This window comes from Heteronotia binoei, chromosome 12 (genome assembly GCF_032191835.1).
Source record: "Heteronotia binoei isolate CCM8104 ecotype False Entrance Well chromosome 12, APGP_CSIRO_Hbin_v1, whole genome shotgun sequence".
NCBI lineage: Eukaryota > Metazoa > Chordata > Lepidosauria > Squamata > Gekkonidae > Heteronotia > Heteronotia binoei.
Window position 1 is genome coordinate 77,876,559 of NC_083234.1, and position 15,099 is coordinate 77,891,657.

The window sequence follows — 15,099 nt, forward strand, 5'->3', positions numbered from 1 at the left end:
TTAACAAGGCATTAATCAGAATGGAAAATACCAACAACTTGGACTTTGCAACGCTATCTCTTGCAGTATAGCACATGGTAGATGCCAGAATGTGGGAGCCATTACTGCAGAAAATCCCTCCCACGCTTGGATTCTGTCACACTGTCCTCAGTGTTAAATGGAAACACTGTTTTCTGTGGAACAAAGTAATCCAGTTCTAATTTGGGACACAGTTGGGGGACCTCCAGCATAACTGATACGATTAAACAGAAGAGCAAACAGCAAAACCTTCTTTCTCTCTGTCTTTTGGATCTACCACTTCCTGTGTCTTTGCATGGAAAACAGCCTGGCTCTTGCCTGGAACCAGGCTGCTGCAGAACTGTTGCATTAGAACTTGTTAGTGCTGGCAAAGGAGAGACAGGATTGCAATTGAGAGGCGTTCCCTTATACTGGCTATTTGTTGCCTTGCTCTCAGAGAGGGCTGCCATCTCTGACTTGGGAAATCCCCATAGATTTGGGAGCAGTGCCCAGGGAAATGCCAGGAACAAGTCCCTGACAGTCTTGGCTGTTGCTTTTAATGATATTATTTTCTTTGCTTTGTTAGCCAAATTGCCCATGTAATATCTTTGGGGAATTTAAGTGGACAAGATGGCCAAAATATTTGGGAATGATAACTTGTGAAGAAGATTGAAGATATTGGATTTATATCCCGCCCTCCACTCCGAAGAGTCTCAGAGCGGCTCACAATCTCCTTTCCCTTTCTGCCCCACAACAGACACCCTGTGAGGTGGGTGGGGCTGAGAGGGCTCTCCCAGCAGCTGCCCTTTTAAGGACAACCTCGGCCAGAGCTATGGCTGACCCAAGGCCATTCCAGCAGGCGCAAGTGGAGGAGTGGGGAACCAAACCCGGTTCTCCCAGATAAGAGTCCGCACACTTAACCACTACACCAAACTGGCTCTCCCAGTTTGTGTATACCAGAGTCAGTTTTCCCAGGAGACCCTTAGGCAATGAAGAGATTTTGAACTAAAAGCAATTCTTTTTATTGGTGGAAAGTTCACTCATGCAATGAAAATAGCAAGCATTCAACACACTTAATGCAGAACTAAGAAGAATAGTGAGGAAAAATATAGAGGAATTTGTTGAGGGGCAATACTTCGCCTGTTCTGAAGACGGGTTCAGCAGCGAAGACATGAGAGTGGGGAGGGATGGCAAGAGACAACGAGTGTCACTCGCAATAAGGGACCCAAAGTGATCCGGTAAGGCGGCGCCTCTGACAGCAAGGTAGGGCCTGTACTGAAACAGGTGCGCTTGCCAGGCTGGATAGTCTGCCTTAAATAGCCAAATTCGTAACCTGAGGCTGGGGTCTTAACAATGCCCACTGACAGGCTAGATGGTCCCCAGGATATTTGAACAAAAGATTCCCAAAATGCATTAGATCTTTCTTGGGGTGGGTCCTATGAAAAATAAAGGAGAATGTATAGGGCAATTTAGAGCCTAATATTTGCTTTAGTGGCACCAAGAGAGGGGAAGAAAGAAAGAATGGTTTAGACAAATAGAGGATGGTCTATTGATGGGAATAGTCCGTTCATCAGTCCTTTTGTGAGTGAAGTGGCTGCTGCATTTGTATTGCAAAAGCTTGAACAACCCCTCTGAGAGTACATGCTGTCTCCGAAGCCTCTTCATGGCTGCTTACAGCAGGCTGTGTTTTTCAGAAACGTGGCTTCTCCTTGGTCTGTAGGTGTCTGTATTGATGGTGAGTCTGCTCTGCCTTTACTCATCTCAGTGTTGGCTCTCGACGAGGAGGGTGAAGAAGGATTCTGAGGCTGCATGGGGGTGATGTCAGGAATCGTTTACTGTCGCACAATCCAAACAGGACTGGCCTGAGCCTGGCATGGCTTAGTGTTGTAACAATCGGTCAGGGCTGATTGCCCACACTTGGCATGGCACAAGTGCCAATCAGGATACAATCCATAAGAGTCCACTGTAGGGATGGAGGAGGGTAGGCTGGGGAATACAGTCCCTGGCTTCCAGCTTGTTAATGCTCCATTACAGGACCGGATCTACATGTTTTTCGAATGGGGGAAAAATTAAAAAATAGCAACCCCTTATAGGCCATTCTATCTTATGGTTCCATAGAATGCAATGGACTCCATACCCAATTTGGTTCCATAGAATGCAATGGACTCCATACCCAATTTGGCGCCCCCCCCTCCATCGGCGCCTGGCTCAAGCACCGCCCTCTGCTCCCCCCTAGATCCGGCCCTGCTCCGTTATTATATTGTCATTGCATTTATATGATGTACTTAACTCCATATTGTAATTATATCTATGAATCCTAACCCCATTGATTTGTAGCCATTTAGTATTTTGTGTGCTGTGGGATGGTCCAGGCCTGCAGGTGGAAGAGGAGTACGGGGAGACACCATTAATCTGGTCTCCCTGGGAAACACTGATAGAAAGCAACTGAAATGGGAAGAGTGTGCGGAATGTAACCTTGACTGGAAGTTACATTGAGGCATGGGGAAAGGGCTTCATGCTAATTCAAAAAGACTTTCAGCAAGCATGGGGAACAGGGAGCCGTTAGGTTGCAGCCGGTGTTCCCTCTAAGCTGAGTTAGCGCAAGCTAGCTCACAGTTTTTTAGCCTCTGGCTCACACATTTTTGTCTTAGGAAGGATGACCCCAGAGCACAATAATCTGTGCAGCAGCTCACAGCTTTAATGCCAGGAGCTCGCAAAGTAGAATTTTTGCTCACAAGACTCTGCAGCTTCGAGGGAACATTGCTGTGTCAAGGGTCTGCCCATTCAATCCAGTCTGGCAAGACTTGATCTTGCAAATGCATGTTGTTAATGGTTGCTTCAAGCCTCATCAATAATAGCTTCTTTTGGAGCAACCTAAGGAGCCTCGTGGTTGAACTGGGGCAAAACCTGACAGGAGAGTGGAGTTGGGGGAGGGGAAGGAGGTCAGCAGGGACACAAAGTCCAGGCTGAAAGGTCACCTCTTCCAATTCCTCCCCTTCCTATGAAGTCTCTTCCCATCAAAATTCAAAATTTTTAATTTCCCTCCTCGTATCATTTCCGCTGGCCCTTTTCTTTCTTTGGGTTTTTCTCAGTGAAGAATCCACTCTGAAAACTCATAGGAAAATGGCAGCTAGCAGCAGTTCCATCTCCCTTTCATTCCTCATTCAGCCACAAGTTCTGCTCAAGAACAGTTTCTGTCTGATTTCTCGCTGTCCCACCTACTCCCAGGGTGCCTGTTCTGGGGAGGGGAAGGGAAAGGAGATTGTGAGCCGCTCCAAGACTCCTTCAGGTAGTGAAAGGTGTGGTATAAATCCAATCTCTCCTGCATGTCACTGACAGAACTCCCAAGGATTCATCCCAAACTCTATGGTTTTCTTTATACAGTGATAACTGCTGCCAGTGGAAGTGGCAAATGAAAAACGAATTAAACCTGGGATTGTGTAGCCGCACCTGTTGAATAGAGGACTGCTACATCAGGATTGATTCAAGCATTTTGGTACAACCTGCATCTGCCAGCTAGAGGGATTTAAAAACAGCAGGAGTTGGTAGGGTACCTAATATCTGCAGCATCCAGTATTGGATCTCATCTGAAGCATTATTTCATTTTGTGGACATTGAACTCGTCTTGAGTCATATAAATTTTGTTAAGAGTGACTGTTAAGAATAAGGAGAAAAGTGTGTAGAGCATTTTGTTTAAAGCGTGTAAGTTTCACAGTGTTTTGTCATATTTAATCAATCCCCAGCTGGGGGCAGGAGATCCCCCGATTTGGAGGCCCTCCCCCCACTTCAGGGTCATCAGAAAGAGGGGGTGGGGGAGGGAAATGTCTGCTGGGCACTCCATTATTCCCTATGGAGACCGATTCCCTTAGGGAATAATGGAGAATTGATCCACAGGTATGGGGGGGGGGCTGGTTTTTTGACACAAGCACCAAATTTCCTGCAGAGCATCTGCTGCCTCTCCACAAAACACCCTCTGAGTTCCAAAAGGATTGGACCAGGGGGTCCAGTTCTAAGAGTCCCAACAGAAGGTGCCCCATCCTGCATTATTTCCAATGGCGGGAAGGCATCTGAAAGGTCCCTCTAGACCCTTGCCACGCCCAGGAAAGCCAGTTTGGTGTAGTGGTGAAGTGTGAGGACTCTTATCTGGGAGAACCGGGTTTGATTCCCCACTCCTCCACTTGCACCTGCTGAAATGGCCTTGGGTCAGCCATAGCTCTGGCAGAGGTTGTCCTTGAAAGGGCAGCTGCTGTGAGAGCCCTCTCCAGCCCCACCCACCTCACAGGGTGTCTGTTGTGGGGGAGGAAGGCCAAGGAGATTGTGAACCTCTCTGAGACTCTTCGGAGTGGAGGGCGGGATATAAATCCAATATCTTCATCTACCTCACAGGGTGTCTGTTGTGGGGGAGGAAGGGAAAGGAGATTGTGAGCCGCTCTGAGACTCTTCGGAGTGGAGGGCGGGATATAAATCCAATATCTTCATCTACCTCACAGGGTGTCTGTTGTGGGGGAGGAAGGGAAAGGAGATTGTGAGCCGCTCTGAGACTCTTCGGAGTGGAGGGCGGGATATAAATCCACTATCTTCATCTACCTCACAGGGTGTCTGTTGTGGGGGAGGAAGGGAAAGGAGATTGTGAGCCGCTCTGAGACTCTTTGGAGTGGAGGGTGGGATATAAATCCTATATCTTCATCACCCTCGCTCCTGGCCCCGCCCCCGACGTCTCCTGGCCCCGCCCAGTTCTTCCTTGAATGGGACTCGGCCCGCCCCTGAACATCCAGGTCTTCCCTGCCCGGGAGCAGCAGCGCCCTCAGGCTTCCCTTCCCTTCCCCTCTCCAGCCAGAGGCTTCGCCGGCTGCTCGCGCGAGCCCCCCGGGGAGGAGGCTGCAGAAGGCCCCGGAGGCGGCGAGGCCTGTCGCCCTCCTCGGTCGCTTAGCAACCGCGCCGGTCCCTGCGCGCCCCGCCCCTCGCCGCCCAGGGGGCGGGGCCGAGCAGCCGGGTTCCCTTCCCGTCATGGCCGCCGGGCGGCCGCTTCTGCGCTTCTGGACGCCGCCACCGCCGCCTCCTCCTCCTCCGGCGCGCCTGCCGCTCTAGCCCCGTTGCCTCCGGCCGGACGGGACGGGACGGGCCCTTTGCCGCTGCCGCCCCCTCGAGCGCGGCGAGGAAGAGCAGGCCGGGGGGGGGGGAGTGGAGGCCATGCGGGCGGCCCTCACCGGCTCCTCGGGCCTGCTCTGACGCGGGAGAAGAAGAGGGCAGGGAAGAGGCGCCTGGGGCCAGCCCCCCCTTCTAAGTCTCCCTTGTGGGGGGGGAGGGTGTGCCTGCTGCCCCCTTTGCTGCCTCCCCCAGTGCAGCCTGGCCCCTAGGGCTGTGGTTTGCAGCCTGCTCAAGGGAAGCTTCACAGGGCCCCCCCCCTCCCCTCTGGTCCTCCTTTTCTTTTTGCTGGAACTTTAACCAGGGGGTGGGTGGCGCGCTCTCTCTCTCAGCCAGTTTGGTGTAGTGGTGAAGTGTGCGGACTCTTGATTCTCCACTCCTCCACTTGCACCTGCTCGAATGGCCTTGGGTCAGCCAGAGCTCTTGTAGGAATTGTCCTTGAAAGGGAAGCTTCTTGGAGAGCTCTCTCAGCCCCACCCACCTCCCCGGGGGAAGGTAAAGGAGACTGTGACCGCTCTGAGACTCAGAAATTCAGAGTATAGGGTGAGATATAAATCCAATATTATCAGCTGCTTCTTCTCCCCGACCCTCTTTTGACAAGATTTTAGGATTTTGATTTCCTCCCGGGCAAGATTGTTTTAATTCCCCATACGGGTTTCAGTGTTAGTGTTACCTGTGTTTGAATTGTAGGTGGGGATGTTTTCTTCTCTCACCCTCTCCCCACCCACCAGTAGATCTTTGAGGCTTGATCCTTTCCCCTCCAAGAGAGCTTTAATTTGTGCACACATTCCTTTACTCCATAGAGTGCCTCACCTTCTCACTATTTAGGGTGGTGGCAGCAGCCTAAGTCTTGTTCTTGTGCACCCAGCTGAACTCCTTGGGGCAAATTTTTCATTGTTTGTGACTTATTTTTCTCTTTCTGATTCACCCTTCTTTTTCTTCCCTTGTGCCCCGAAGTACAGTTGCATGTAGCTCACTCTGATTTCCCTTCTGCCCTCAACCAGAGCAGGCCTAGCAGTTGTTCCTCCCACTTCAGAGATGACTTTCTGAACACCCTGGCCTTCGAAAATACGTTTTGATTCTCTGGATGGTAGGGCATTGTAGGCGCCTTTGTGCTTTCCTCGGTTCTCCTGCTGGAGTGATCCAAAGCATCTGCCTTTGAGACCCGCCCCCCCGAGCGTGTCCAGCACTAATCTGGAATGAAGCCAGCTCACTTGCCACATCTGGATCACTTCTGGCTGCTGTGCAGAAACCTTCCTCCTGGAGAGCACATTCGGACTAAGCGCCTCCTTTGGTCCAGGAGTTGTGCGTATCCTGCGTTGAGTGACACTGCAGCCCTTTATGTGACCAGTATGGAACAGGTCTGGGGTGTCTTTATTTAAGCCTCACAGTGGTGCAACTGCTGCTTGCCATTTGCTGAGTGACTCTGCTGACTCTTCATGTTTCCTTCTTCAGAATGAATCCCAAATGCTCACTTTCTCCTTTTGCTTTCCTTGGAACATCAAAGAGGCATCCGTGGTGAGTGTGACTGGATGCTCGCTATGGGATAGAGAGGATTTGGGTGAGACTGAGTACCACTGGAACATTTGCTGCCTGTCACCTCCTGCATGGAGCTGCAGAAAGCTTGAACTATTTATGCCTTTCGTTTGGATAAAGGCTGTGGCACACGTATTTCTTGCATTTGAAAAATACTTGAAGCTGAACACCTGTCAGTTTGGCCTGTGATGGGTAACTGCTATGCAAAGGAAAAGAAAAAGAATCTGGTTCCCAGCTGATAGTGAAATGATTTATTCCTGCCTTGGCTGACCCTTTTGTCATTTGTTCCTTGGTGCAAAATGAGCTAGTACTGGTTTGCTCTGTGGAAGATTAAAGACAAGGATTTAAAAAAAAACTTTTTGGGTAGCTTTTGAGCTTCCAAGTGAAACTTTTAATTCATTATTTGCCAAATGAACATTGTTTCAGCACTGAACAAGCGTGTGTTGGAACTGTGCCTTGAATAATCTTGCTTTGCCAAGCAGAACTCATCTCCTGTGAAACTTCTTGCCAATCTGGAAGATCCTTGTCTTGGGGATACCTGCCTTTCAATACTTTATGGGTCAGCAGCCTGGAAAAGTTCTTGGGGACCAACGGAGGCCGAGTCTGCCTGCCCTGCACTTTATTAAGGGAGCGGGGAAGAAGGAAACATCCAGGCATGGAGGGCCTCACTGTAATGTTTTCTTGGAACATGGTAAGCAGTACCATTTTTATTAAGCTTTTATGTTTTCTTTGCATGGGAACAGAGTCTTTTCACATATAGTCAGTGGTTTAATCAGTATTTTGCGAACACAGCATAATCTGAACAGCTGTGGAAGAATGCTTGGGATCTTTGAGTAGCTAGAAGTTTGCGTGAATGGATGTGTTCTTTGAATGTGGAATGGGGAACCACATGATGAACTTGGGATCGGAGAGGCAGATACTGGCAGAGGACCTGCTGAAATCATGTAATCAAGCATGTGTTATAAGTACTTCCAAGAACAGGAGAGCATTTCTGTCATTATTTAATCGGCGCTTCTAATCCTGCGAAACTTTTGTGTGTTACAGGGCAAGAGAAGTAATGTCTAGAGGGATGGCGTCCCAATGTCCTTCCTGCTTGGCCTTGTGTGCTAAGGAATCCATAGAACTTTTGCTTGCCGCAAACATTTTAGGGCTCTCACAGAGTTCGTATTGGGAGCTAGCTTGGCCTGTTGGGCAGTATCTCTGCCCTCTCATGACCAGCAAGTGCACACTGAAGGAGAACATGGACGATACAGGACAAGCAGGGCCCAGGTCATAGTTAGGAGGCATACGATACAGCCACCTTACTGAAACTCAGCAGGCCTGATTTTGGTCAGTTGCCTGGATAGCAGTTCTCCTGGGAAACTTATGCAAGCCCCCTTGAGTTCCCTGATGGAGGAAAGGCAAGTCGTGAACGTAATTATTATTTTAAACATCTGAGAGCAGCTGGCCTGCCATTATTGATCTTCTAATTAAGGAGAACCCTAATAAGCTCCTTAGAAATTTCCTGAGAACACAGTTCAAAAAAAGCTGGTTCAGCTTCTAATTGGGGTGGGGGGTGGGGAGCATGTGCCTCAGCAGCTGAAAGAAGTAGTTTGTTAGAAGTAGAAGCGAGTTGTGTAAATTGAGGGATTGTGGGGCTGGTGTTTGTAGAATGCTCATCAGCAGATTTTCGATCTAATATTTCAGGCTTCTGCAAGGAGGGATTGTTCCCTACAAAAGTTATCTGATCTCTTTGTGGCACTGCTTGAAAAAAGTTTAAGCATGTGCCTTGTGGGATGACTCCCTGAATTAGCCCGACGTAATTGCTGATAATTGGGGCCTATCCCACTGCTTTCCTCTGACTTTCCCATGTCCTGGATGCTGATTGTTCTTCCTTTTGATGGTGGCCTCAGGACTTTGATGTGGCTGGTGTTGGGTCCTGAATGGGATGGATATGTGGTAGGGATGATGAAAATGTTCCTGCTCATGTACAGTGGCGAGAAGGGCTTGGATGGGTGCTGGAGACCCAGGATGGCATCTCTGACTGACTGCCATACTGGAGATTGGGAGGGATTTCCCCCCCCCCCCAGCTCATACTGTCTTGGTGGGCAGGGTTCGGGAATTCAATAAGGGACACTTTTGAGCTACTATAGGGGAGGGGTTCTTACTTGCCCCCTGTTCCTTTCTAAAGGTGAGGAAAGTCTGCTTTAAAAAAAATCAAAATGACTTGGTTGAAAGGAGCCAAATCTTGTTCTGCTTCAGATTGCAGAGAACTTTTTACAAGATAATTTGTAAACCTCTAACATGTCACCCCACAGTAGCTTGGAGAAACGTCGACTGCGGGGTGACATGATAGAGGTTTACAAGATTATTCATGGGATGGAGAAAGTAGAGATAGAAGTACTTTTCTCCCTTTCTCACAATACAAGAACTCGTGGGCATTCCATGAAATTGCTGAGCAGTAGGCTTAGAACGGATAAAAGGAAGTACTTCTTCACGCAAAGTGTGATTAACATGGCAAAGCTGCCACAGGAGGTGGCGGCGGCTACAAGCATAGCCAGCTTCAAGAGGGGGTTAGATAAAAAAATGGAGCAGAGGTCCATCAGTGGCTATTATATATATCTATATCTATCTATCTATCTATCTATCTATCTATCTATCTATCTATCTATCTATCTATCTATCTATCTATCTATCTATCTATCTATCTATCTATCTATCTATCTATCTATCTATCTATCTATCTATCTATCTATCTAGGCCACTATGTGACACAGTGTGTTGGACTGGATGGGCCACTGGCCTGATCCAACATGGCTTCTCTTATGTTCTTATGTGACACAGAGTGATGGACTGGATGGGCCACTGGCTTGATCCAACATGGCTTCTCTTATGTGATATAGAGTGTTGGACTGGATGGGCCATTGGCCTGATCCAACAGGGCTTCTCTTATGTTCTTACGTGACACAGAGTGTTGGACTGGATGGGCCATTGGCCTGATCCAACAGGGCTTCTCTTATGTTCTTATATGTCACAGAGTGTTGTACTGAATGGGCCATTGGCCTGATCCAACATGGCTTCTCTTATGTTCTTATGTGACACAGAGTGCTGGACTGGATGGGCCACTGGCCTGATCCAACATGGCTTCTCTTATGTTCTTATGTGACACAGTGTGTTGGACTGGATGGGCCATTGGCCTGATCCAACATGGCTTCTCTTATGTTCTTATGTGACACAGAGTGCTGGACTGGATGGGCCATTGGCCTGATCCAACAGGGCTTCTCTTATGTTCTTATGTGACACAGTGTGTTGAACTGGATGGGCCATTGGCCTGACCCAACATGGCTTCTCTTATGTTCTTATGTGACACAGAGTGTTGGACTGGATGGGCCATTGGCCTAATCCAACATGGCTTCTCAAATGTTCTTATGTTGCCACCAATGTTTCCTCTAAACTGTGGAGTCTTGTGAGTAGGAATTCTACTTTGTGAGCTACTAGCATTCAAGTTGTGAGCTACTGCATCAATTAGTTTGCTCTGGGGCCATTTTTCATGAGCTAAGACAAAAATGTGTGAGCCCGGGGCTAAAAAGCTACGAGCTAGCTCACAATAACTCAGCTTAGAGGGAACACTGGTTGCCACTTGATACAGAGCCACAGTGTGCTGGAAGATCTAACAGTTTGAGTCCAGAAAACTAGACAGGGGGCCTGTTGACATGGTTAGGTTTACCAGCAGCCTTTGGTGTAGTTGACTACCCTACCAAGAAGCCACCCTGTTTATGGCCCCAGCCAGCCCTTCATTCCATGGAGCTGCAAGGGCTTCCACAGAATCACTGGGGAAGTTCTCAAAATCCCCAGGAGTTCCCTGGAAACCACGAGGGTCCATCTGTCTCCCAGGGCAGGCTCTTGAGCTGTTGTGGAGGTGGCAGAGGTGTGTTCTGTTATTGTCCTGTTGTGTCTTCTGGCGTTGCTCACCTTTGTGTCTGTGTCCCTCTTGCTTTGCAAAAAGTTGCTCCTAAGGATCTTCCTGACCTCTGGGAGCAGAGCCTGTGATAAATTGTGGCTAGGCTGTGCACACCCTGTGATGTGGAATTTTTGTGGGGCCTGTGAGTGGGTAAGAGGCAGGGTCCTAAAAGACCAGTTTATTTATGATAGCCACCCTTTCTGGATGATCCTCAAGGTGGATTGCACAGTGTAACACAATGCAGTCAAGTGGTACGAGACATCCAACAAGCAATGCGATAGCAGTAGGATCACAAAAATTAGAAACCATGCAAAAAGCCAGACATGCTATTACCAATGCAAAAAAATGAAATTACAAAAGTTGAAAATGTTGTAAAGAGAATACATAAACCGTGGGGTAGACTGCAATCCTTCTCACTTTATAAAAACACCCTCCATTATTTTATACTACAGCCTTTCCTTTATAGAAATGTTCGCCTGAACAACAGTAATAACAGCATATAACTCTTTCAAATTTGCAGTGTTGGGGAATGGAAGAATAGCTCTCAAACCTGTTAGCTTTTTCGCAGGTGCTGTGTTAGTTATAGCGGGAAGCTGCCTTGTTTTGAATTTTTCAGTGTCCAAGGAATGCAGTTAGATATTATGTAGTGCTGTGCAGCATCATTCTGCAAATGTTCAGGCAGAATCTAGAGAATGGCTTAAAGAAACCTTTATTTACATGTGCCGGTGGGGGGGGACTAGGTGAGACAGGGAGCGGCATGGGACTGTAGATTGTTTTGCATGCAGAAGGTATCAGAGCCAGTCTGTGGTATCTTCAGGAAATCGGACTGGGAAGACCTCCACCCCTGCTCTGGAGAGCAGCAGTTAGCCAGAGCAGACAGCACTGGGCTAGAATTAAGAGCAGCCTGACCTTCAGCATGACGCAAAAGATGCTCAGGCCATCTCTTGCACTTAAATCGAGTGGGCAGTTGTGACTTCCAGCACTGGCTCGTTCATGAGGGTTTGTAGTCCTGCAGGCATTGGTTCAGAGACAGACAGCCTTTATTTACATTATAATTCCTGTATTTTTTTTCCTCTTTAAAAAAATTGAACACTCACCCTGCTTTTACAGGGGGCTCTTGCGCTGAGTTGTGTGCAGCGTGAAATGCAACCAGTGATTTCCCCGCTCCTGAAACACACTTGCTGCTGAAATGATGAAATGGAGAACTTTGCTGCATTTTTAAAAGATGTGCAAGCCCCCCTCTTCTTCTCTGTGTGAATCTTAAGTGCTTTCGAACCCTACAATGTTTTATTTATACCTCAGAATTTCTAGCTGTGAGTTTGGAGCCAGTTGTGCAGTTTCAGTGACCATACAGGAAAATGTACAAGGGGTTGTTGGTAGGGAGTTCAGTTCAGTCTGTTTTCTCATGAATGGTTTCTTAGGGGTTGATGCCTTGTCTTACTTTGCCCGTTTCAATTAATAGGATGCGTGTGTACTCACATGTGCATATTTTTGCAATTTTAAAGAGGTATGTGTGTCATTTCGCTGTTCATATGCACCTGTACATGCAGATGCTTACAACTGAAGTAATATGCCCTGAAAAATGCTTTTGTCATTCTGTGCTGGTTTTTATTGTTGTGCTTCTTGTAATGCTTGTTGTGGTTGTTTATACCTTCATGATGATGGAGAACTAGATTCCCTCTTCCTGCTTTAGAAAACATGGAGATTGATTGGATTTTAGAGTGCTTTCTGGCAGAAGAATGTGTGATTTCAGTAGGCTCCAACATCTTGATCTAAGATGTGCCTTGATCATCTAACAAGAACAGACAAATGGGAACTCTCCCCCCCCCCCTCCCATTTACTATGTGGATGACCTCAGGTCAGGGAAGCTGTGCACATTTGCAAGGAGAAATAGCGTTTGTATTATACCCCTCCATATGCTTGTAGGAGAACTTTCTGCCTTAATTAAAAAGGGTGGCAGCAGGGAGGAAACATATGACTTGAAAGGAAACAGTTGGGCTTATACATCTGTTAGGGGAGCAGTGATTGCTCGGCCTTGCTTACTTGCATGAGGAAAACTGTCTTCCAGTTTTAAGTGGATCTGGTGGTTCTTGAGTGCAGCTCAGTTACTGGCAGCGTGCAGCCTGGACCAGGGTGATACGCATCTGTTGACTTCAGTGGGCTTGGTGGTGGTAGAGAGCACAGTCAGGGCACAGCCAAACTAGGGCAGCCCCAAAGAGTTTTCAAAGCAAGAGGTGTTCAGAGGTGATTGGCCATTGCCTGCCTCTTTGTAGCAACCAGGGTTGTCTTTGGTAGTCTCCCATCCAAATACTAACTGGGGCCGACCCTGCTTAGCATCCGAGATCCGATGAGATCAGGCTAGAGTGAGCCATGCAGGTCAGGGCATGGATGAGCCACTCAGAGCTTAAGGGGTGGTGGTGAAAAGTGCCCTCAAGTCCCGGCACCACCAAGCTGAGGTATCAGACTCATTTGTTACGAGGGGTGAATGTGACATAAATGCCACTTTGAGGGGCAGGACCGGGGTGGTCAAACTTGCTTAATATAAGAGTCCCATAGAATAAACATCAAATGTTTTGAGAGCCGTGAGAATGGACATTTGATGTTTGAGAGCTGCAAGACAAGGAAGGGAGGGAGGGAGGTAATAGATGAAGGGGAGAGGGAATTGTTGTTCAGTCGACTCCGACTCTTTGCAACCCCATGGACCAAGTCACGCCAGGCCCTCCTGCCTTCCGCCATCCTCAGAAGTATGCTGAAATTTGTGTTAGTTACATCAGTAAGATTATCACCCTCCCTGCATCACTGTGGGTGAATCAGTTCTGAAGACAGTCCAGCAGTTCAGCTACCTGGGGTGCATCATCTCCTCAGATGCCAAGATCGACAAGGAGATTGACAACAGGCTGGCAAAGGCAAACCGTGCATTTGGCCGACTGCACAAAAGAGTGTGGAGCAACAAGCATCTGAAAAAAGGCACAAAGATCAATGTTTACAAAGCGGTTGTGATGACAACCCTCATCTACGGCTCCGAATCGTGGGTTTTATACCGTCATCACCTGCGACTCCTCGAGCGCTTTCATCAGCGCTGCCTTCGCACCATCCTCAACATCCACTGGAGTGACTTTGTGACCAACACTGAAGTTCTCAAGCGGGCGGAGGTTACCAGTATCGAGGCACTGCTGCTGAAGACGCAGCTGCGCTGGGCAGGGCATATTTCTAGGATGGAAAACCACCGCCTTCCCAAGATTGCCCTGTATGGCGAACTCTCCACCGGCCATCGAAATAGAGGGGCACCAAAGAAGAGGTACAAGGACTCCTTGAAGAAATCCCTTGGCGCCTGTCGCATCAACCATCACCAGTGGTCTGACCTAGCCTCAGATCGCAAAGCATGGAGACACACCATCCACCAGGCTGTCTCTTCCTTTGAGAACGCACGCATAGCTGGTCTTGAGGACAAAAGGAGTTTGAGGAAGAATCGCACTGCTACAGCACCAATCCTAAATCAGACTTTTCCCTGCAGCCACTGTGGCCGGACCTGCCTGTCCCGCATTGGTCTTGTCAGCCACCAGCGAGCCTGCAGCAGACGTGGACTATTGCACCCTTCTTAAATCTTCGTTCGCGAAGCCAAGCCGAGAGAGAGAGAGAGCTGCCCAGCCATCTCCTCTTTTGCCGTCCCCTTCTTCTTTTGCCTTCTGTCTTTCCCAGCACCAGGGTCTTCTCCAGGGAGTGCTCCCTTCGCATTTGGTGGCCAAAGTATTTGAGCTTCAGCTTCAGCATCTGGCCTTCCAGGGAACAGACAGGGTTGATTTCCCTTAGGACTGACTGATTGGATCTTCTTGCATTCCAAGGAACTCTCAAGATTCTTCTCCAGCACCACAGTTCAAAAGCATCTATTCTTCTGTGCCTTGCCTTCCTTATGGTCCAGCTCTTACAGCCATACATTACTACTGGGAATACCATCGCGTTGACTATATGGACTTTTGTTGGCAGGGTGTTGTCTCTACTTTTTATTATACTGCCCAGGTTCACCATAGCTGTCCTCCCAAGGAACAACTGTCTTTTAATTTCATGGCTGCAGTCACCATCTGCAGTGATCTTGGATCCCAGAAATGTGAAGTCTGTCACTACTAACATGTCTTCCCCTTCTGTTTGCCATGGTGTGATGGTGCTGGATGCCGTGATCTTAGTTTTTTGGATGTGGTGGAAAAAAGCAACCTTTTTTTTGTGTAAAAACAATTTTTATTATTCTACAACATATCACTATTTCATTTACTTTTCTCAAATAAAAGTCAATATGTTGCATCACATTTCCACTTCTTCTCCTCCCTTTCAAGACTTCTCCAGTGTTACTTACAATATAAAAGCAATAAAGATAATTTAACATTTTAAAAAAAACTTTTTAAAAAGAAAAAAGGAACTTATACTTCTTTATGGTTATTACCTTATTTGTTTAATGATCCAATATATTACTAAATTAAGTCATATTA

General features: G+C 47.9%; 1 protein-coding gene across 1 annotated transcript in view; it reads left to right on the forward strand.

Moving 5' to 3' along the window:
- Positions 1–6,990: 6,990 nt before the first annotated feature.
- Positions 6,991–15,099, forward strand: part of ABL1 (ABL proto-oncogene 1, non-receptor tyrosine kinase) — a 184,960-nt gene continuing 176,851 nt past the window's right edge. The window contains exon 1 of the mRNA XM_060250770.1: positions 6,991–7,369. Within this exon, the coding sequence (XP_060106753.1) occupies positions 7,234–7,369 (136 nt within the window). The 5' untranslated portion in view covers positions 6,991–7,233. The remainder of the gene's footprint in view (positions 7,370–15,099) is intronic.